This window comes from Microtus ochrogaster, chromosome 5, assembly GCF_000317375.1.
Source record: "Microtus ochrogaster isolate Prairie Vole_2 chromosome 5, MicOch1.0, whole genome shotgun sequence".
NCBI classification, from domain to species: domain Eukaryota; kingdom Metazoa; phylum Chordata; class Mammalia; order Rodentia; family Cricetidae; genus Microtus; species Microtus ochrogaster.
This window is the reverse complement of record NC_022012.1, coordinates 39,790,210-39,810,664: the sequence shown is the minus strand read 5'-3', so window position 1 is coordinate 39,810,664 and position 20,455 is coordinate 39,790,210. Positions and strand designations below refer to the sequence as shown.

Below are 20,455 nucleotides of genomic sequence, written 5' to 3'. Positions count from 1 at the left end.
TTTTCATAGGTACATTGTGGAAGTTAGAAGACAACTTGTGGGGAGTCTATTTTCTTCTATCATGTGAGTTCCAGGAATTGAACTCAGGTCATTAGGCTTGCGTGCAAGCTCCTTTACACACTGAGCCATCCTGCTGGCCCCAGTTTCTTTTTGATACATGCTCTGTTACTCAGACTCTCTTCCCTCACTCTGAAATTATTTCTACCCACAGCCACTTGGTCGGATCCGGGCTTTGTACCCTGCTCCTCTGGCCCAAATCAGTACCCCAATGTTCTTGCCTTCTGCCCAAGTTTCATACCCTGGAAGGTCTTCACATGTAAGACTCTTTTCTTTTAACACTGGGATGTGGAGAAGCACAGGGTGAGGAGGGAGTGGGTTACAGGTAAGGATGCTAGAGGAAACCATTATCTCCACAGCAGGGTTGTTTGCAGCCCTACTGGGAACATGCTGCAAATACTTTAGGCAAGAATCTAGGTTAGGACTTGTATTCTTTTGCTGAAGAATAGTTTTGCTCCATGGAACTAACGGATGGAGTCATGGGCATAGCACGCAAGGTGATTCGGAGGTTGGCTAGCTATGACCAGTTTTCTTGTCCCCACAGGCTCCACCCACCTGTAAACTGTGTCTGATGTGTCAGAAACTTGTCCAGCCCAGTGAGTTGCACCCGATGGCTTGCACCCATGCGCTGCACAAGGAGGTAGGTATTTAATACTAGCAAGTGCATACAACACATAACATGAAGAGAGAGACCACTGAAATAGTCCTGCCAGTGCATCTAGCCCCTGTGAGAACTTTTGAGAGTTAGATCATACTCTGATTTCCCAGCCACGTCTGAGGTATATGTGTGTCTCTTTCTTTCCAGTGTATCAAATTCTGGGCCCAGACCAACACAAATGACACTTGTCCCTTTTGCCCAACTCTTAAATGATGGACCCGACTGGGGAGGAAGAAGAGGAGAAACCGATGTGAACAGGAAACGCGGGTTCAAGATTTCTAAAACTCTATATTTATACAGTGACATATACTCATGCCGTGTACATTTTTATTATATAGGTAATGTGTGTATAGAAGTCTGTATTCAGATGTTCGTAATGACAGTATGCATATAATGCAGATATACCCTGTTCCCCCTCATCTTGCAGTTCTTTTTGGAGTTGCAGACTATAGGGAATATGATGTTTAATTTGGCCTGGAGATCATGATCCCTGCATAGGACTGTTGTCTAACCCGTCTAGGAAATTGCTGTTGCTCTAAGGCCATCCTGCTTTGGTTTGGCTCAGCCTCTAGTCCTTTTTTGTAAGGCTCATGTATGCAGAATTGAAGCCTGGTGCTCACCTGCTATCCAACTAGATGCCTTGCTTTGCAGGGGCCTCCAGAAGTCTTGGTGTTGTTTTAACCACTCCATTCCAATGGGAAAAAAACGTTACTGATTGAGGGGGAAAAATGTAACTCTGATAGTTTGATTTTTCATTGAACATTTTACTGTGTTAATGCTCATTATTTATACATTGATATCAGGTATACAGGATATTCTGTGTTATGTCAGTAAAATCCACAGTCCAAGAACAACATAATCAGGTCCCATTTCTCCCACCATCTTCTGTCTACTCTATTTCCTGGGTAGAAAAGCACAATTCATAGATTTATCCATGGGCCTAGCCACCATCCCTTGCCACTGGCTTGGCCTCCACTAACCACTGATGGGCCAGCCTTCCAAAGTGCTCACCCATTCCATTCCTCTGGTCTCCTGATCTAGCTCTCTTCTCCCCTCAAAAGGTTAAGGCAGTTGGTTCACAACCAAGTTGTTTGGTGACCTTGGGTGAGCTCCAGACAGGCACTGGGGTGAGATGTCTGTGCAAAATTATTTGTATAATTATGGGAAACACATTCCCTGTCTGGGATAAAGTGAAGACAAAGTGAGATGAAGGGAGGTGGGACTTGACAGTCACGAGCCATGTTTTGTAGATTCCCATCTGGAGTGAGATGGCTTTCCATCTCTGCTTATTGAGTACTTCTGGTTTTTATGTCTGGGACAACTCAGAGAACCTTGAGTCTTTTTTCAATCTTTAGCTTTACTCCTATAGTAAATGGCTTTAATTCCCTTCTTTTTTAGAATTTAACAAGTGTTAATTGGGGAAAAAGGAATTGGATCTGAGGGAAGGGCATTATGTTACCAATAACTGATGTTTTCCCATTCTGGTATTGGGAAATGCTTGTTGAGTCTAGCAATTTGTATTAGGATAGCAAAGATTTTCTCATTTCTAAGCTAACTAAATTCTCTTGTTTTTTTCTTCCTTGCCTCATATGAGCTCATGGATGAATTTTTTTTACTTGCCTTATTTGTCCAGATTGATTGACAAGCATATTTAGGGAACTGGACTTCCCAGAATTACCTTGGCATCTTAAAAGGGGAATGGAATGGCCTGAGTACTCAACTTTTTAGAGGTCAGGTGATCTATTCTTTGGTTAATTAAGTACTTCTTTCTTCTTGTCTCCAGTATGGTACTGTCTTTTCATGTGGGAATTCATTTTCTGACTTATAATCTTAAGATTGTTCTCTGCCTTCAGCTGTGTAGTACCTTTCAGTGTCTCCTGAAAACTGTAAATTGGAAGTGAGTATAAAGAATATTGTGTCTAGCCAGGCATTGGTGGCGCACACCTTTAATCCCAGTACTCAGGAGGCAGAGGCAGGTGGATCTCTTGTGAGTTCGAGATCAGCCTGGTCTACAGAGTGAGTTCTAGGACAACCAGGAAACCCTGTCTTGAAAAACCACAAAAAGCCGGGCGGTGGTGGCGCACGCCTTTAATCCCAGCACTCAGGAGGCAGAGGCAGGCGGATCTCTGTGAGTTCGAGGCCAACCTGGTCTAGAAGAGCTAGTTCCAGGACAGAAACCGAAAAGCTACAGAGAAACCCTGTCTTGAAAATCCGGAAAAAAAAAGAAAGAAAGAAAAAAAAAAAGTGGCACAAGCCAGTAATCATGAGACCCTATCTCAAGCCCCCCCTCTCCAAAGCTACACACAGACACACAGACACACACACACTGCTTCCGTCAAGGAATGGCGGCGGTATACACCTGTAATCCTAGCACTCAGGAGGCAGAGGCAGGAGGGTGGCTACAAGTTTGAAGCCAGCCTGGTCTACATAATGAGATGCTATCTCAAAAAAATACTTTAAGAATTACTTTTTTTCCAAAAAAAAAAAAATCTTTGAAGCTAAAAGAATAAAGAGGAAAAAAAAAAAACAAAAAACCAGGAATGATTAACAAGCCCCAAGAAGGCTACATTTTGGAGAGTGGGTCTCTGCAGCTGAAGCCTCATCAGAATGGCTCTAGTCTTTGCAGAGAAATAAATAGTCAGAAAAACTTAAATTTTGTATCCTTGTTCCCCATTACCTCTGCCCACTGGGCCTTGATGGTACCATACCAGTGGCAAAAGCCCCACATGCCATGTGGAGATAGGCCAGTAATTTTCCAGGAGACTTTAAAAATAGAGCTGTATAATACATATTTTTACAAGCAAGAAGCTGTTGTCAAGATTTTTTTTTTCTGTTTTACACATCATAGTTCATAGATTATACAAAGGAATTAACCATCAAAAGAAAAATTAATGCAAATTTTCCCCTTAAAAAAAATAGAACACCAGTTACTAGGGTAAATAACAACTAGGTTGAATGTTTTCCCCCCTGGAAAAAGATGGGAAAAAGCCAGTTTTTCCCAGCATGGGTAGAAATTATAAAGCAGGATGTGGCATTTTCATTTCATGGTAGTGATTCTGGAAGCTTATTTACACTGTAGGTTCTGAGCTGGCAGTGGACAGTCTCCATTCTTCCTGGCAGTCCTTGTGGTTGTGGGGTGTTCCCACTCAGCAGAGCAGCACCAGTGCAAGGGGAATGAAGAGGACCCAGCTGAAAAACTGTGACTCGGTATTCTTAGTTTATTGGTTTATGGCTTGTGGGCAGCTGGCTAGGGCCAGCAACACCAGAGGCCCTGCGTGTATCTCCCTCTCCCCCATCAGCTAATTCCATGCTTGGCAGGTCCCCTACCTGAAAGCAGTGTATAGAGCATAAAGGGATAGGATACAGCGGGTGTCCCAGGAAAATTCAACTCTTCCCACTAACACTGGTTTCATGTCTGTTGTGTTAGAACTCACAGGGAAGAAATGAGTTTGGCCCCTACTACCTAGCCCAAGAACCAGCCTGGGTACCCATGTACTATTGGGAGGGGCAGCAGAGAGCAGGACAGAAGACTGCTCTGTCAGGAAAGGCGGAGAAGGAGGTAAGGAAGCCCTGAGGCTGCCATCCTTTCTCCAGGCAGCCTAGATACTGAAGGCAATGACACCAGAGCCAGAAAGCCCTCTATTTCTTACATTCATGGTTTAATACTAGCCAATGTGTGATGATGCCTTAGCCAAATAAATAGAGGGGCCACTGGAGAGGACAAGAAAGTAATGAACTCACTCAGTATTCCATAAAGATCCTACCAGTTTGTACCACTGGGCAAGAAAAGTAAAATAAAAATAAAATCCAGGCAGAAGCAAAGACATCAGCCCTATACCTGCTGAATGAATCTTCAGGATTCTGCCTTTGTGGAGCAGATAGGAGAATTGTCCTGTCTGTTCCTTTTAGCACCTCGTTTGGAGTGAACCTATGCTGGAAAGACAATCCCCAGCCCTGCGGTATTCTTTTGTCCCATAGGGCACCTGGGACTGTGGGGTTGGGACATTTGGATGTCACTTAGCATGTAGAAGCAGGTAAAGACAGATGGAAATTACCAGGTAGGAATTCATCTGTCCAGTGGGACTTTCTCATGAGCACTGTTTCTTGAAGAGAGTTTTGAGCAGAGCTCTTTGGCCAATCAGCCCTTTCCCCCATCTCATTTCAGTTCAGGCTGCAACCACAGACACATTGGGGAATAACACCTCTCTCAGTTAAGATAGGTCTTGGAGATGAGTTTAAACTTGGGACTAAAAAGTGGTTATATTTCTGCCTTTCCTAGCTTTGCTACCAACTTCTTCCTCTGTCTCTGTCCTGTCTCTCCTCATCTTGACTGCCCCCAGGAGTACAAACATTGCATCACATTGGTTTTTGTTTAACTCAAGAAGCAGTCTTTGCACCAGTGTAGGTTTGATTCTGCAGTCCCTAAACTGACAAACTGCATTTTCTCCTGCTGACTTCAGCCAGCAGGGAAATGAGATTGACCCTTTCTCTCCAGGGTACCACAGGGACACATGCCGGGTAGCCTGAGCATGACACCAGTACTTCTAGAAGGACAGAAAGAATACTTTGGGTTGGATAATCTGAAGGATGCTGGGCAGAGGGTCAGGGCTGAAGCTTCAAGCAGCAGAATTTCCAACTCAAGTTTGAGGTGACTAAAGGTATTCCTGCCACCAGAATGCTGCTTTCTTCCCTCTTCTGTTTCCTACAGGTGTAAGTCCTGTAACCCCACCTTGCCAGCTTTCCCTTTTCTTTCAAAGCAGAAGCATCTGGCAGGTAGGTTAGGGTCCTGAGGTGCTCTGTGTATCCACTTGTGTGACCAAAGGGAACCACCCAGATGTGGTCCAGGGGAATCTCTGTCATCTGCCCACAGGCCTCCTTATTTCAGCAGGGAGATGTCATCAGCAAAGTCATCATGCTGATGGCGCAGGCAGCGTAGGCAGCGCCACTGACATACCATGAGGCAGAGTGGCAACATGAAGAGGGCGCAGATAGCAGCCATGACATAGGCTATGGTCATAAGCGTTGACTCATCTGTCTGTGGAATGTTGTAGCCACAGTCTTCCATGTCTGGTGTCACAAAAGGACCTTCCACTGCTGCTGTCCTGAACTCATCGTGCACTGGAGAAAAAGTGGAGATGAACCAGTAGCTCTTAATGTCATAGTGCAGTATAGGTTATACAATTAAAACAGCTTCCTGACAACAGGATCCACCCAAGTGAGTCTGTGCAGAGCCCTTCCTAGAAGGGGAGCTGGGGGGGGGGGGGTCTGTTTCTCCTTCCAGGACCCTGGAAACTGCAGGCTTCCTCATTTTCCCTTCCAGTAAAAGTGATACCAGAAAGTCAACAGGTCTGAGTTGACCAAAATCCAGCCCCTTACAAAATCCAGCTGACTTACCTGTCACAATGAAAGCTCAATCACAAAGCCCTGCCAGCTTTCCGTGGCAGCATTCAGCTCTCACTGTGGGCAGCCAGCTACCCTTGCAGCTAAGGTTTCCAAGTACCTGCAAAGCTCTGGCTGTTAAAGGTTTCCACCAGTGCTTTCCCCATCGGGCAGGGTTCACCAGAGCAAGCCTTGGCCTTAGCCTTCACACAGTTGGACTAGCCAGAGGCAACTATTACTACCTCCAAACAGAAAGGAACCTGGGTATCCTAGCTGCTGTCAGGAAGAACATGACCAGACTGACCCCACACCCTCCTCACTGGTGCTCTCACCGTGGCAAGCACTGACAGCAAAGCCAATTCGTTTCTGGGCACGATCAAAGACAACATAGAAGCCTTCCATGATGACAGCTCCCATAACAGTGCCTGTAGATGATTGTGAGATGGCGAACTTGTAACAGTCGTCTTGGGATGTGGCCACATCTTCCACAGGCCGCAGGTATTGCTAGGGATAAATGGCCACAGGGTGAGAGCATGTCTCCTTATTTCATCCTCCCACCTCTCTCTGCCTCCTACCCATCTGCACTTAGCTCTTCCTCGAGCCCTGAGATGTTGAATTTTCCAAGACCCTGTTACCACTAGACATTCATTTTGCCTTTCAAGTTGTAGGAAGCCACATCTATTTACTCTACACACTCTGTCTTCTTGGCACCCCACTGCCTTAGCTTGGGGACATACCTGAGGAAGAATGGTGATGCGGAAGGACTGATTCGTGACCTCACCCATGAGGTAAAGTGAGATGACTGGGAAAATGTTCCAAGGGGTAGTGCCTGCTTGCCAGCACACCAGCTGCTCCCCTAGCCAAAAGCCATCCGGGAACTTCTCAGTCTGTTAACAAGAGAAGAGTGTGAGTAGTCAGCCTGTCTGACGACCTCTTGTGTTCATAATTGCAGTGACAGTGACGGTACCAATCACTCTATGCTTTTCTAGGGGAATTTCTACAGTGGCGAAGGTAAACTGGACTAGGGATCGGGAGAAGAAAGTGGGACACTGGGCTCATAAATTTGTGCTAGGCTACTGAGCTTAGCTGCTCACACTTCCTGTGGGCTCAGAATTTGGAAGGTTAAGGCGTAAAGATGCTAAGTTCAAGGCCACCCTGCATCACATTCATGATCCTGTCTCAAAAAGAATTGTAAGGGGAGAAGGAAGAAGAAGAAGGTACCAGCTGAACCAACAGACCACCAGTTTCTAAGTGCTCTAAGTGGAAGGGTCTATAGACATCTTTGGCGTGCCAGGGAGTGACTGTCATTGACTTGTGACGCCACTGTGTCCTTACTGCACTGACCGAGGAGGCTGCCTTGATGGACTTGACTGCAGCTTCAAACACTTTCTTAGGCAGACGAAGGTTGGTGGTGCCGCTGTCCACGATGCTCTTGTCATAGTTGTACTGGGAAGGAGAGAGAGCAAAGGGTCAGAAGAGCTTTTTTGAGGAGAAATTGGGAGGGGTGAATCTGAAAGCTAGGCGTCCTGCTAGGGTTGGCATCTCAGCTTTGCATCTCCTTGGGCAAGTTACTTAACCTCCGTGTACCTGTTTCCTTGTCTCTAAATTGAAGATAATAACAGTACCTACCCAAGGTTTATCTTAAGGATTAACTAAATCAACACACTGAAAGCACTAAGTTCCTAGCAGATCCCAAGCACTTGGTAAGTATTGACGTCGTTACCTTGTGTGGGTAGGTGTTCTCCAAAACTAAACAGAATGCCTTGTGTGGTGTTTGTAACTTCCTCCAGTACTTTTATGTAGCTAGTCTCATTTAACATACATAGTAATGTAGAGAAGGTTAGCTCACCATGCATGAAGCCCTGGGTTTGAGCCCTAGTACTGCATGCTGGTGTATACCTATAGAGCACTTGAGTCAGAGACAGGGGACCAGGAGTTAAAGGTCATCTTTAGCTACATAGCAAGTGTGAGGCCAGCATGTGCTGCATGAGACCCTACCTCAAAAAGCCAGAAAAGGGGGCCATTGGTATCTCAGCAGGTAAGGATGCCTGCTACCAAACATGATGACCTGGGTTCAATCCTAGGAAGACCCGTATGGTGGGAGAGCGGGTTACTGAAAATTATCTTCTAACCTCCACACACAAGCTGTGGCACATGTGCCCCTGCCCCCCAAATATTTTAAAAAGAATCTAGGGAATGCAACCCCAAATGCTGGCATTTGGAGTATATAAAGCATAGGCACTAACACTTTGGTTTGTTTGTTTTAACCTCTGCTTCATAGACAAGGAGACTGACACCCAGGAGTTAGGAGCCTAAAGGCACTTATAACAAACACCAGGGCTAGAGTCAGGAGCTGTCCTACCATACAGGCAGTGACTAGAGTCCAGACAGGAACTAGTTTCATGGTTTCATTCCTATACTGTAAGCTAATTGGTCCAGGCTCTGACTGCTCCACCAGGCCCTGCCCTTTCACCTCAGGGATTGCTGTGTGATTTCTAAGCTTTTGACTTGGTCCAGCCCTGACAGGTCCTGTGCCTCCACCCTCTCCTCCCAACCTTTTGACTCTCACGTTGTGGGGCTAAGCCCTTTCCTCTCCCTTGAAACCCTTCTGTTTCTTACCTCCTTGCAGTCCATTTTCAGATCTTGACCATTGATCTCCACGCGCACAATGATCACTTCATAATACCACTCCCGCCTGATGGGTGTGTACCAGAGACTGCCCGTGTATAGTGAGTGGTCAATACCGCCAATGATCTAAGAGAAAAAGAGGTGGACACCTATGTCCTAGCACAGGAGGAAAGTGGGTCACCCAAAACCAAGAAGTAAGGGTGCCAAGATTCTCTCTACATCACCCTTTCTTTCTTCCTTCCTAATCCCATCATGCCCTGTGCATGGTAATTTTTAGTTTAAGTGGGTTCAGGATTATTTGTATGAAAATCCCATAGTCCTTGGCAGAGTTACTTAAACCTAAGCTAGCACAATAAATGCGGAATGGATGGATCATATGCTGCTTTCATAAGTTTTATCTTCTTTGCTTGTTGGAGAATCAGTCATTTCTGTCCTGATTAATAAATGGGCTTGAATGAGTCTGGTGGCATACACCTGTAATTCAGCACTTGGAAATTGGAAGGAGGGGTATGCTGCAAATCTTAGACCAGCCTGCTCTACACGGTGAGCTCTGGGCCAGCTGAGCAACAGGCAGTATCTCTTAACAAGCTCAAATTCCTTGCATACCTGACTATCAGACAACAATCCTAACAGGTCTAATTTTTGTTTCCTTTGAAATGTACCTAATCACTTTCCATGAGTGATTCAGCTCCTTTCAAGAAAAGCAGGGAAGAGACAACTGGGAGAAGGAAAGGAGGGAAGTAAGATTGGAGTATAAAGGGGTTTCTTGATCCTGGCCCTGAGGGAGAGGACACACTCACCATGCTGCCTCCTACTGAGGCTAGTGCCTCAGTCTGGTTGAGGGGAAAGCCAGCACCACAGAGCTGCAGGGAAAACACATTGGGAATGTGGGTCTGCTTCACCAGTGAGTCAAAGAAGGGCTCCAGGGAGTCGTCCGGCTGTGGCAGAAAGACACAGGAGTAAATCCTTATGCAGGGGCCTAACAGACAGAGGTCAGCTTCCTGCCTATACTCAGGGACAAAGTCAAAATTTAGGGATATTCCTCAGCAAAGATCAACTGGAGGTACTGAGATCTGGCTGAGCAAGGGTAAGAGACATTGCAGTGCAAATAGACAAGTGCTAGTCATAGCAATTTTCATCCATCCCCATATGGTTAACAGTTTCATATTTGGAGATAGCATCCTGTACCTATCATGGCTGCTCCCATGACAGTCCCACCCCCTGCCTTGTTTTCAGCCCTTTAGACAAAAAGTTCCTCTTCCTTTATGGCACGTGTGTGAGTATGCATATCCATGTAGAAACCAAAGGACAACCTTGAACATTGTTCCTCAGAATCTGCGTACCTGTTAAAGATATGTATTATGTGTGCACTGGGACGTGCACCCAGCGTGGATGTGAAGATGAGTGGAGAATGGGCAGGAATCAGTTTGCTCCTTCTGCCACATGGTTCTCAGGCTTGGTGGTAAGGGTTCTTAACCCACCAAGCCACCTCACCAGCCCTGACTTGTTTTGTTTTAAAATTTATCGTTTTTATGGTTATGGATATTTTGCCTGACTGTATGCCTATGCACCATGCATGTGCTTAGTGCCTGTGGAGGCCAGAAGAAAGCATTGGATCCCCTGGAAGTGGAGTTACAGGTGGTTGTGAGCTGCCATGTGGGTTCTAGAAATCAAACCTGAGTCCCTTGGAAGAGCAGCAGGTACTCTTAGTGATCGAGCTCTCTCCAGCTGCATCCTATCTTGGTTTCTAAGGTAGGGTCTCTCATTGGCTGGGAACTTGTCTAGTAGGCTACGTTAAATGGCCAGCAAGCCCCAGGATTTACTTGACTCTGCCTTCGCAGAGCTGGGATTACAAGCATGCACTATTACTATTACATCCAGTTACTTTGAAAATGTAGGTTGTGGGGATTAAGCTCAGGTTCTTATGACTGCTAGCTAAGCCATCTCTCCAGTCCCATGTTTACCCTTTCAGTTCTTTCTTCCCCCTTCTCTCGACTCTTGTGTGGCATGCAGTGAACAGAGTACAGGCAACAGTGTATAGGTCCAGGCGTGGTTCTCACCCTGGCAATCTCAGCGTAGGCCAGCCCTAGGATGCCCTCCCAGTTGGAACCATTGATGAAGAACTTGTCCGATTCAGTGATGGCAGCGATGTTGGCACGCACCGTGACGTTGGGGCCATGAGGGATGCTCACCAGGTCAGTGCCCAGCTCCCCCTCCCACTTGCCCTGGGTGTAGGGCACATACACACCCTTTCGGAGGTCTCGGTATGTGCTGGACCTGTAAAAAGGCAGAGAACTGTGTCTGCAAAGCTACAATGGGTATGTGTCATCAAATATATTCCCAAATGTCCCCTTACCCCACCCACGGCATTCTAGAATCTGCTCAGCAGAACAGCCCTAGACATATCACCCAGAACAGAATGTAAGGCAATTCTGCAGACAGATGAGGCAAGCTGTAGCTGGGGCTTGCTCTCCTGATTCCATAGTTGATGTTGTTGGACCTGAAGCTCAGGCCTATGAAGAACAAAATGAGCTTTGTGCATTGTGCCTGCGGCTGTTGCAAAGACAACTATTGGACATCTCCCCCACCCTAGTTCCAGAATGCTCCCAGAGAAAAGGACCATTGACTCTCTTGCTGCCTTGGAGCCCAGTGGTACCATCTGCACCATGGAGAAAGAACCAGGCAGTGTGACTGGAAGCCATGTAACAACTTCTAGAGAAGATCTGAACAAGCATCCCAGCAGAGCAGGCAAGTGTTGGACACCACAAGAGGACTTGTACTCATTGCTGTGGGATGCCTCACCTGTGTTTAACCACATTGCTAACCAGGGCTGGGCAGTGATGGGACTGGATGAAGACCTGGAATGAACTGTCTTTCCACTGAGCTTACCCACACTCCTTCCCCAACTGTGTTCTTAGGGAAAAGGAAACAGAACAGCAGTTTGTACTTTGACAGGTCCAAGGTGAGGCTCTAAGAGTGTAGTAGACATACTTTTCTCATGTCACACAGACATGTCTCAAGCACCAGATGTCTCCAGGCCTCCCACATCACTCTTCACTGTCTCTCTTACCTCGTACCACTTTAGCCTACCTACTACCAAGTGGAACCCAGCTGGTGGCACTGAGGATGGCACCAGAAGAGGCGATTCAGTGGGGGCCATGAGTCTTTCCTTCGTATTTTTTGGCTTCTCAAAACTCCAAGAGTAAGGTTTTGCTTATGTGGTATATGTGCACGAGTGTGCACAGATGAATAGGGGTGTCTTCTGTTGCTCTCCATTTATTTTTTGAGACAGGATCTCTGAGCCTGAAGTTGGCTGTTTCAGTGAGACTGGCCAGAACAGTCCTAGATCTGCCCATCTCAGCCTGCCAAATGCCTGGGTTACAGGCACGTACAGTCTTGCGTGGCTTTTATGTGAGTGCTAGGGACTTGAATGCAGCCCTCTTGTTTTCAGTAAGTTCTTAGTCACTGTGCCATCTCCCCAGCCCCTTTTGGGCTTATTTTTTGAGAGTTGCTATAAAGCCTACATTGGTCTCAGCAATCCTCCAAATGCTGAGATTACTGGTATGTGCCATCATGCCCAGCTCCTTTACATGCTTAAATCATGCATAACTACCCACAGTGGCCCTAGATGAGAAGAACATGGTGAAAGACACTAACCACTATAACCCATTCAGCCTTCTAAACTATAAGCTTAGCCCTCTTTTTTGTTTGTTTTTTGAGACAGGGTTTCTCTGTGTAGCTCTGGCTGTCCTGGAACTCACTTTGTAGATCCACCTGCCCCTGCCTCCCGAGTGCTGGGATTAAAGACATGCACCACCCTGCCTTGACATCCTAGTTCTCTTGCCTGTCCATACAGAAAATGAAAAATGAGATGGTTCCTATTCTGCTCTGAGAGCCTTGGGGCTGCTCCCTCCTTCCCCTCCCATGGGAAGCTGCCCTATGTCAGTACAGGAACACTCTCAACCCACCCTTTCCCATATTATGTCTTTTCTCCTGGCCCCAGCTCCCTCCTTTTGCTTCCCCCCTCCCTAGTAGGAAGAAAGGCTCTTGTTCTTACACCCTCTCACTCCTTGGAAGATCCCCCACTCCCACCCCTCGCCAGGACTTACAGCTGCCTCTGGTAATAGCGATGCAGGAAAGGGTGCGGGGCAGCCCCCACTGCAAAGTTACTACTGCCCGTGTCCACCAGGATGTTGAGCTGTCAGAGAAAGGAAAGAGAAGAGACGTTGTAGACAGGTGACTCTGGACACATTGGCCTGTGGTCCCATTGAATTTTGCATAGAAGACTAGTCAGGCTGATACCCCTGGGACTAAGGCCACACAGACGGACTTTGGGGGTCCTACCAAGCCTCAGAGACTCAACTTGTTTCTGTCTGTGTAATGCTTATGTTCCCTGTGTCATCTGAGCCACACTGTTTCTACAGCAGTTGCCTCTGCTGTAGTTGATCCACTTCACCTGCAGCTCGCCCCCTTCCCTTCCCCTGGCTCCCCAGGAGGAAGCCTGGGTCGTCTTCTCTGGGTATAAGAGGAGCTATTCTAGGAGCTGGCACTTGCATGGAAAGATTGGCGGTTGGTGGGTAGCACATTGGCACCCTGATGTGTGGGATCCCATGCCCCATAATGTGGCTTCCCCTTTGTCTGAGGTACTTAAGCTTGTATGTGCCATTGTCAGAGAAAATGGGGATCCAGGAGTCCCATGGCTAAGGGCGGGCAGACAAGGGTCTCTCTGTTCCTTGCTGTGCAGCTCCTCCTCCTAGCATGTTGTCTATCCTGTCCCCTGCTCTTCTCCTTGTAACTGGCTCCTCTTAGTGAATGGCATGATATTCTTTTTCTTTTTAAAGAGGCTTGAACCATTCTCCTTAATGTGTAAAAACCAAAGAGAATATTAAAACTGATGAAAAACCCAAATAAACTCTGCATCTTTATTTGTTTTTAGTTGCTCATGCTCATCATTGTTGCTTAACTAAATAAAATAAAAAGTTCTTAACAGCTGGGCGGTGGTGGCGCACGCCTTTAATCCCAGCACTCGGGAGGCAGAGGCAGGTGGATCTCTGTGAGTTCGAGACCAGCCTGGTCTACAGAGCTAGTTCCAGGACAGGCTCCAAAACCACAGAGAAACCCTGTCTTGAAAAACCAAAAAAAAAAAAAAAAGTTCTTAACAGCTTCTTCTATTTGATCACCTTAGTTAGGATTGTTTAGGGGGTTGGGGTTTTTGTTTGTTTGGGGATTATTTTTAATTGTTTTTCCAACTTGGAGGTAGCTTCTAGCTCAAACTGGTTGAAGCCACTAACACTTTCACCTGGACATGCAAAAATATCCAGTAAGTGACTTTTTGATAGCCCAGAGCCAAAACCCCTGCCTACAAATCATGCCAGTGTGTGCATCCTTTCAAGTCATGAAGTTTACGCATGTGCAAACCACCCATCACCTTTCCTCACCTCCAGTCACTTTCCGCCATGGCTTGTCCTAGCTTTTCATCATGGTGGCACCATGCTTAAAAGCAACTCAAGAGGGAAGCTGTGAAAACTTACTTTGGGTTCCAGGTTTCTTTCTCTCTTTTTAACAACAAGTCTCCTGTTACTAAGCTTGGCTCTTGAACTCACCACGTGGCTGAGAGTGACTCTGACTTCCTCATTCTTCCTCTGCCTCCCCAGTGCTGAGATTACAAACCCGTGCCACTATGCTCAGCTCAGGGTTTCAGGTGCTTCAGTCTATGGTTGTAGGCCACATTGCTTTGGGTTTTGCCAACATAGTACATCATGTGAAACTGTTCATCTCACAGCAGGCAAGAAGCAAAGGAAGAAGGAGCCAGAGTTCTGCTATCTCCTCCTGGAGTGTACCCCCAGTTACCTTACTTCCTCCTACAAGCACTAGGCTGAAAACACATAGGCCTTTGCTGTGCCACTTAGACCCAAGCTGTAGCAACCCTTATTCTTTACGACACAAACACCCCTCAACCTTATCCTATCTAGAGGCAAATTTATTCTGAGGGTTCCCTGTCTTCCCATTTAGGCACCTCACATCTTTGTAAAACTAGTTAGTGCTATGACTGGCAGAGTCTAGAGTGCATAGCAGGCCTCTTATGGTAAGGCGCTGATGGCCTGACCCCTCCCTCAGCCACACCAGACCGTTTTTTGTTTATGCGTCTGCTATATCCTAGGAGCAGAGAAGAGGCAGGGCCCTGTCCTCAGGAAAAAGCCTGCAGTCTGTCAGTGGAATCTGACCTCCCTAAGTCAGTACCTCTGCTTCTCCATTACCTTGGGCCTTCAGTTCCTTTCTCAGCAAACTCAACAGAGCTCTGACTTACCTTGACCAGGTCATCGCGCTCCTCAGCTTGTTTTGTTCAGTCTGCCAGGACCCAGCCCAGCGACTCCGCGATCAGCAAGCAGAGCCTGTGGCTGCGCTGACTGCTTCAGTGCCCACTTTGGTTTCCTGACACACACACACACACACACCCGCCAAAGACTCCTCTATACTGGTGGCCAGCCTTCAGACCCTCCCTCAGACCTCCTCCCCAGCTCCCACTCCCACAGGGAGGTCCCAGTTTTCCTCCCTGCTTCCCCCCACCACACACACTCTGTGCCTCTCCCTGGTCTCTGGGCAGCCACCAGTTAACAGCAGCTGTGCTTTCAAAGAAAATCAATAGAGCTGGTAGGCTCCACATGTCAGATTTCAACCAACTGGATTAATGGTTAAAAGGCTTCACCTCTTCTGAGGACCCCTTTCCCTACCTTTAGGGCTTAGCTCCTAGCACCAGAGTGGGTCTCCTCCCGACACAGCCCTTGTAGCCTGGGCGTGGGAGAGACGACTGGAATGTGTGCACAGGCCAGAATAGATTGGCAACATCTTTACACTAAAATGGAGCCTTTAGCCGGGCGATGGTGGCGCACGCCTTTAATCCCAGCACTCGGGAGGCAGAGGCAGGCGGATCTCTGTGAGTTCGAGACCAGCCTGGTCTACAGAGCTAGTGCCAGGACAGGCTCCAAAGCCACAGAGAAACCCTGTCTCGAAAAACCAAAAAAAAAAAAAAAAAAAAAAAAAAATAAAATGGAGCCTTTATCCAGGGACCCTGTTGTCAAGGCCTTTTCCCGTCTCCGGGCCACTCCCTTCTCTACCACAAGGTACCAGTTCTCTCACTGCCTTCCCGTCCCAACCTCAGTCTTTCATCCGAGGAAGGTCTCTCTCAGGCAAATGGAGCTAAGTCCAAGAAGGAACAACCTTCCTCACTTTTGACCTCATACATGCCATATTCCAGGGCTTCAGACTCTTGTTGCTCTTGCTTCTCACTCTCCACAACAAGATGGGAAACCAGAAGCCACACTCCCTCTGTAGCAAGTCTGGCTGTTCCTCCCATGCTTGTGGTCCCGCTGCTGCTGAGAAGTGATTTCTAGGCCTGTCTTTCAACACCTCTAACTGAGCCCCCTGGGCAGCTCTTGGCAGCCTCTCCCCTTCATCTAGGTGTAGGCCTGGGGCAGAGGAACTGAGCCCTCAGGTATCATCACTGCCAAACAAGACAGTTAGAGGGGGGAAGCAGCTGGGGAGGCCTAGGGCCGACCTCCCAGGCCTAGGGCCCACCCAGTCTTTCTCAGCTCACTACTCTAGCCCTCCTGGGCCTGAGACTGCCCCAGTTGTTCCTGCTGTCAGGCCCCCAGTTTTTATCTGGGCTGGGGAGACAACCCCCTCCTTGCTCCTTCTCTGGGCACCTACTCTAGACCTGATCTCCTTTCCCTCAGGCAAATTCAACCACCACGTCTGAATTCTTCCCACAGGCCTTTACAACTGCTGAGTTCCTTCATTAAAAACAACACACACCCTCCCAAATCTCACACCGCCTCCAGCTACCCTCTCTTCACAACCTAAGCTCTCAGCCAAGCTGTCTGCATTTTCTTCACCTCCCACTCTTCCTCAACCCATTCTAAAACTGGGTTTGCCTCTGTCCCGCCACTATCAAACAGCACTTACTACAGTCAGCGGTGATTTCACAGGAACAGATACAGGACAGATCTTTCTTCACATTACACCCCATGTCACCTCTCAGGTTCCCTTCTGTATCCCTGAGAGGCCCCTCTCCCTCACAGGCTTTGACTCCCCCCTCCCCCAGTACTATTTCCCATGAGCACCTCTAAGCAGGGATGACCAAGGCTGACCTCAAACTGGCCCTCTTCAGTGTTACCTGTATTAGTAAGTGGTGGCACCGTGCAATCTTTTCTGTAAGGGCATCAACCTGAGGCTCTTCAAATGCCTCCTTTATATCTGTTTTATATCTGTCCCTAGTGCTCCCAGTCACCATCCTTCAAAGAGCATCTGTGTCTGTTTCTTCCCATCTCCTCCCTTGGCCCAGCTAGCATCATCTCACCCTGGGATATCACAGCACTCCTCAGCCTCAAGTTATATATCATCTATAATGTCATATGCACTGTATGTGTGCATGTGTATGTACCACGTGTCCTGGGACTGTTGTTACAGAAGGTTGTGAGCCATCATGTGAATACTTGAAACTGAACCCTCTTTCCAAGCGCTGCCTGTGCTCTTAGCTCTTAAACCACTGAACCATCGCTCTGGCCCCCACTCTCAACTATCTTGTCACCCCTGCTGTGGACCTCACCTTTCTGTCTCCGGTGCTGTGGCCCAAGCAGCCTTCCCAAGGTTAAGGTGACTAAGTTGCCCTCCTAAGACAGCAGCTTCCTCTGCCTGTTAAAATGTTTAGCTTCCTTCAGGGCATTTTCAACCCACCCTGCCTGCATACTCAGCCTCAGGCAAGTGGCCAAGCCCCACCACGCCTCACTGGCTCCTCCCTACCCACAGAGGGCGGCGCAGTCTAGCTCTGCCTGGGTCATCCTCTTCTGACCTTCATCTTTAAACCTCAGCGTAAATGGGGCTTCACTGGGGACGAAAACTGGGAACTATAACCTTAACCATGTGCTTCCTTACCACCTGCCTCTCTGGCTCTCACCTCCCCATGTGAATTTTAAATCCACTGTGTAGCCCTAGTTGGGTATCCTGGTGCCTGGCCCTGGCAATAGGTCTTTCTTTCCTTTTTTTGTTTTTGTAACAGATTTCTCTGTGTAGCCTTGTCTGTCCTGGAACTTGCTTTGTAGATCAGGCTGGCGTCGAACTCACAGAGATCCACCTGCCTCTGTCTCCTAATGCTGGGTTTAAAAGCCTGCACCACCACTACTGCCAGGCAATAGGTATTTCTTGAAAAACTGGTTTCTTGAACAGTGGGGTAGAAAGTCCCCCAGAGGCGCCCACCAGAAGCTGTTTAATTTTATGATCTGCCTTCCTTCCTTTACTCTTTCCCTTGACTTCACTTGAGAGGCTGGGTTCAGGCCACCTGTAGCTTTCTCCTTCCCTGTCCCCTGGCCTAGGGAGACCTAGGAGGCCCATGCCCAGGAGATACAGCTTGGGGTCAGGACTAGGTCAGTGCCAATCACTTAACAAACAAATGTGCTCCTGGGGGCCTCAGAGAGAAGGTGGCTTCTAGGGAAGAGCTAACAAGCCCCACAGGGAGAGGCACATCTGCCCAGGTTCAGGCTGCTGTGTTGAGCAGTAGATCTTAGCTGGTGCAGGGAATGTGAGGCTGTCAAATTTAAAGTGGGGTCCATTCCCATAGGACTTACCCCCGCAGATAGGGATAACTCAGAACTTTCTGGATGAAAGGAGCCTTCCAGAGCCTCTATCTCATGGCCAGGTGAGATGGGTTGTTTCTTACTTTTAAATAATACTAGATTATTACTGTCAATGTAGACTAGTGGTTATCACTTGCCTAGCACGTACAAGAGCCCAGGTTCTATCCTCAGTATAACAAAAGAATAAAACAAACCTCCCCTGCCCCATAAGTTTTCTGGCAGCCTAGCCCAGGCTCTGCAACCTTTGCAAGCCTCTAGGGCAGAGGTTCTCCCTCCAAGTCTTCCTTCCAAAGAAGACATCTGTTTCCTTCGGTGTACACCTCTGAGCTGAGAGTTAGCGAGAACAAACCATTGGTTTAATGCTAACATTGGGGGGGGGGGGGAGGCTTTCTTCCATTTTTGAAGAAAAGGAAACAGACTCAGGGAGTGTGAGCCATGTGGCTACCTTACAAACAAGCCACAAAGCCAGTACCAGCCTCCGCTGGCTCTAAGGAACCTTTCATCTTCTTGACTTTCTGGTCCCTCCCGCCTGGAGAGGAAATGTGTGGTAGAGGGTTACACTGTACAAGTCTTTGTGTGATTCCCTCCACAGTGACTCTGGGCTTGGCCAGGGGGCATCGGCAAAGGCGCAGGGAGGCTGATGAGACTCTCACACGTGGTCTTAGCACCCTAGCCAGTGAGTCTGTGTGGCAGCCCAAGTCTTGCCTCCTTAAGGACATCGTGAGCCACAAACCTAGCAGGTAGGGGCAATTCAGCCTCTAGTTGACTTGCCAGCTGTATATAGCCACATGCATGAATTCAAACAGGAGGACCTCAAGGCAACCTATCTGAATGAAATCCTGGGACCCTTGACACTGAGGGCTACTGACTAACCCCGGGTCACTCCCCAGGAGCTTCTCTTGCCACTCTCCCCTTCCTCCCTGTGGTTCTTGTGACGTCTCTGAAGGGTGCGATGACCTGGCCTGGCCTCCTTTCCTTAGCCTGTTCTCTGGTGGTGTGGTGTGTCTGACACCTGTTCAACTTTCAAGTCATGGTCAAATATCCTCTCTCTCAAGGGTCTGCCAGATGGAGCTCCTCTTCTTGCAGGTCCTCAGCACCACCTGGCTTCTCTGGCTATCACTTCCACTTAATCATTAACTCGCTGCCTGCCCATCCCGAGATGCTCCTAGGAATGGAGCGGCTGTTACCTAACTATTCCCTGGCCCCAGCAAGTGTTCACGCTGCTTTATTTTTCTTTTGAGACAGGGTCTTTCTCTGCAGAAAAGGAAAGGCTGGAAGGAACCTCTGTGTAGTCCAGAATGGCCTCAGACTCATGGCAATCCTCCTGCATCCGTCTACAGATGCTAGAGTTACAGGCATGCACCACCAAGCCTGGCTGACTTTTTTTTTAATTAATTTATTTATTATTTATACAGTGTTTTTTCTGTGTGTGTGAAGAGGGAACCAGATCAAATTACAGATGGTTGTGAGCCACCATATGGTTGCTGGGAATTGAACTCAGGACCTCTGGAAGAGCAACCATTGCTCTTAACCTGAGCTATCTCTCCAGCCCCCTGGCTGACTTCTTACACTGACAGTGAGTCTCATTTCCTGCAGTCAGTTCCCTAAGACCCTCTAGATGACAGGTGTTATTCTCAAACTCAGGGCCTTAGCAGTGCGTGGCCATGACAACTGCAGCTCACCATGCCCGTGCACAGAGCCGTAATCTCCTGGGGGGGAGGGGGGGGCTCTGTGTTTCTTAGAGCAGCCATGGCTGCTCCAGGCCTGCATGCTCTCAGCCCTTGCTAAATAGATTCTTCAACACGCGTCCAAACCCAAGAAAAAGGACAAGGAAGGGCACAAGGAGCCTGAGGTTAGCACTTAAAAATGGCTTCTGGCAGTTCTAGGACAGGCTCCAAAACCACAGAGAAACCTTGTCTCGAAAAACAAAACAAAACAGCCGGGCGGTGGTGGCGCACGCCTTAAATCCCAGCACTCGGGAGGCAGAGGCAGGCGGATCTGGATCTCTGTTGAGTTCGAGACGAGCCTGGTCTACAAGAGCTAGTTCCAGGACAGGCTCCAAAGCCACAGAGAAACCCTGTCTCGAAAAACCAAAAAAAGGAAA

The 20,455-nt window shown here is 48.0% G+C and overlaps 2 protein-coding genes across 5 annotated transcripts in view; one reads left to right on the top strand and one right to left on the bottom strand.

Annotated features, from left to right (window-relative positions):
* Rnf214 (ring finger protein 214) overlaps positions 1-1,569 on the top strand; it is a 39,205-nt gene extending 37,636 nt beyond the window's left edge. For 2 of the 4 annotated variants that reach the window (XM_005347240.3, XM_005347242.3), the window contains 3 exons: positions 212-316; positions 602-697; positions 863-928. In XM_005347240.3, coding sequence (XP_005347297.1) covers positions 212-316; positions 602-697; positions 863-928 — 267 coding nt within the window. Of the gene's footprint in view, positions 1-211; positions 317-601; positions 698-862 lie in introns of all 4 variants that reach the window. The other 2 variants (XM_005347241.3, XM_005347243.3) reach the window with 2 other exon arrangements.
* A 2,786-nt stretch (positions 1,570-4,355) lies between these two features.
* The window catches only part of Bace1 (beta-secretase 1), a 25,109-nt gene continuing 9,009 nt past the window's right edge, over positions 4,356-20,455 (bottom strand). Inside the window, exons 2-9 of the mRNA XM_005347235.2 lie at positions 12,832-12,920; positions 10,783-10,999; positions 9,523-9,660; positions 8,714-8,848; positions 7,439-7,540; positions 6,832-6,981; positions 6,427-6,598; positions 4,356-5,833 (exon numbers count right to left, since the gene is read on the bottom strand). Coding sequence (XP_005347292.1) covers positions 5,592-5,833; positions 6,427-6,598; positions 6,832-6,981; positions 7,439-7,540; positions 8,714-8,848; positions 9,523-9,660; positions 10,783-10,999; positions 12,832-12,920 — 1,245 coding nt within the window. The 3' untranslated portion in view covers positions 4,356-5,591. The remainder of the gene's footprint in view (positions 5,834-6,426; positions 6,599-6,831; positions 6,982-7,438; positions 7,541-8,713; positions 8,849-9,522; positions 9,661-10,782; positions 11,000-12,831; positions 12,921-20,455) is intronic.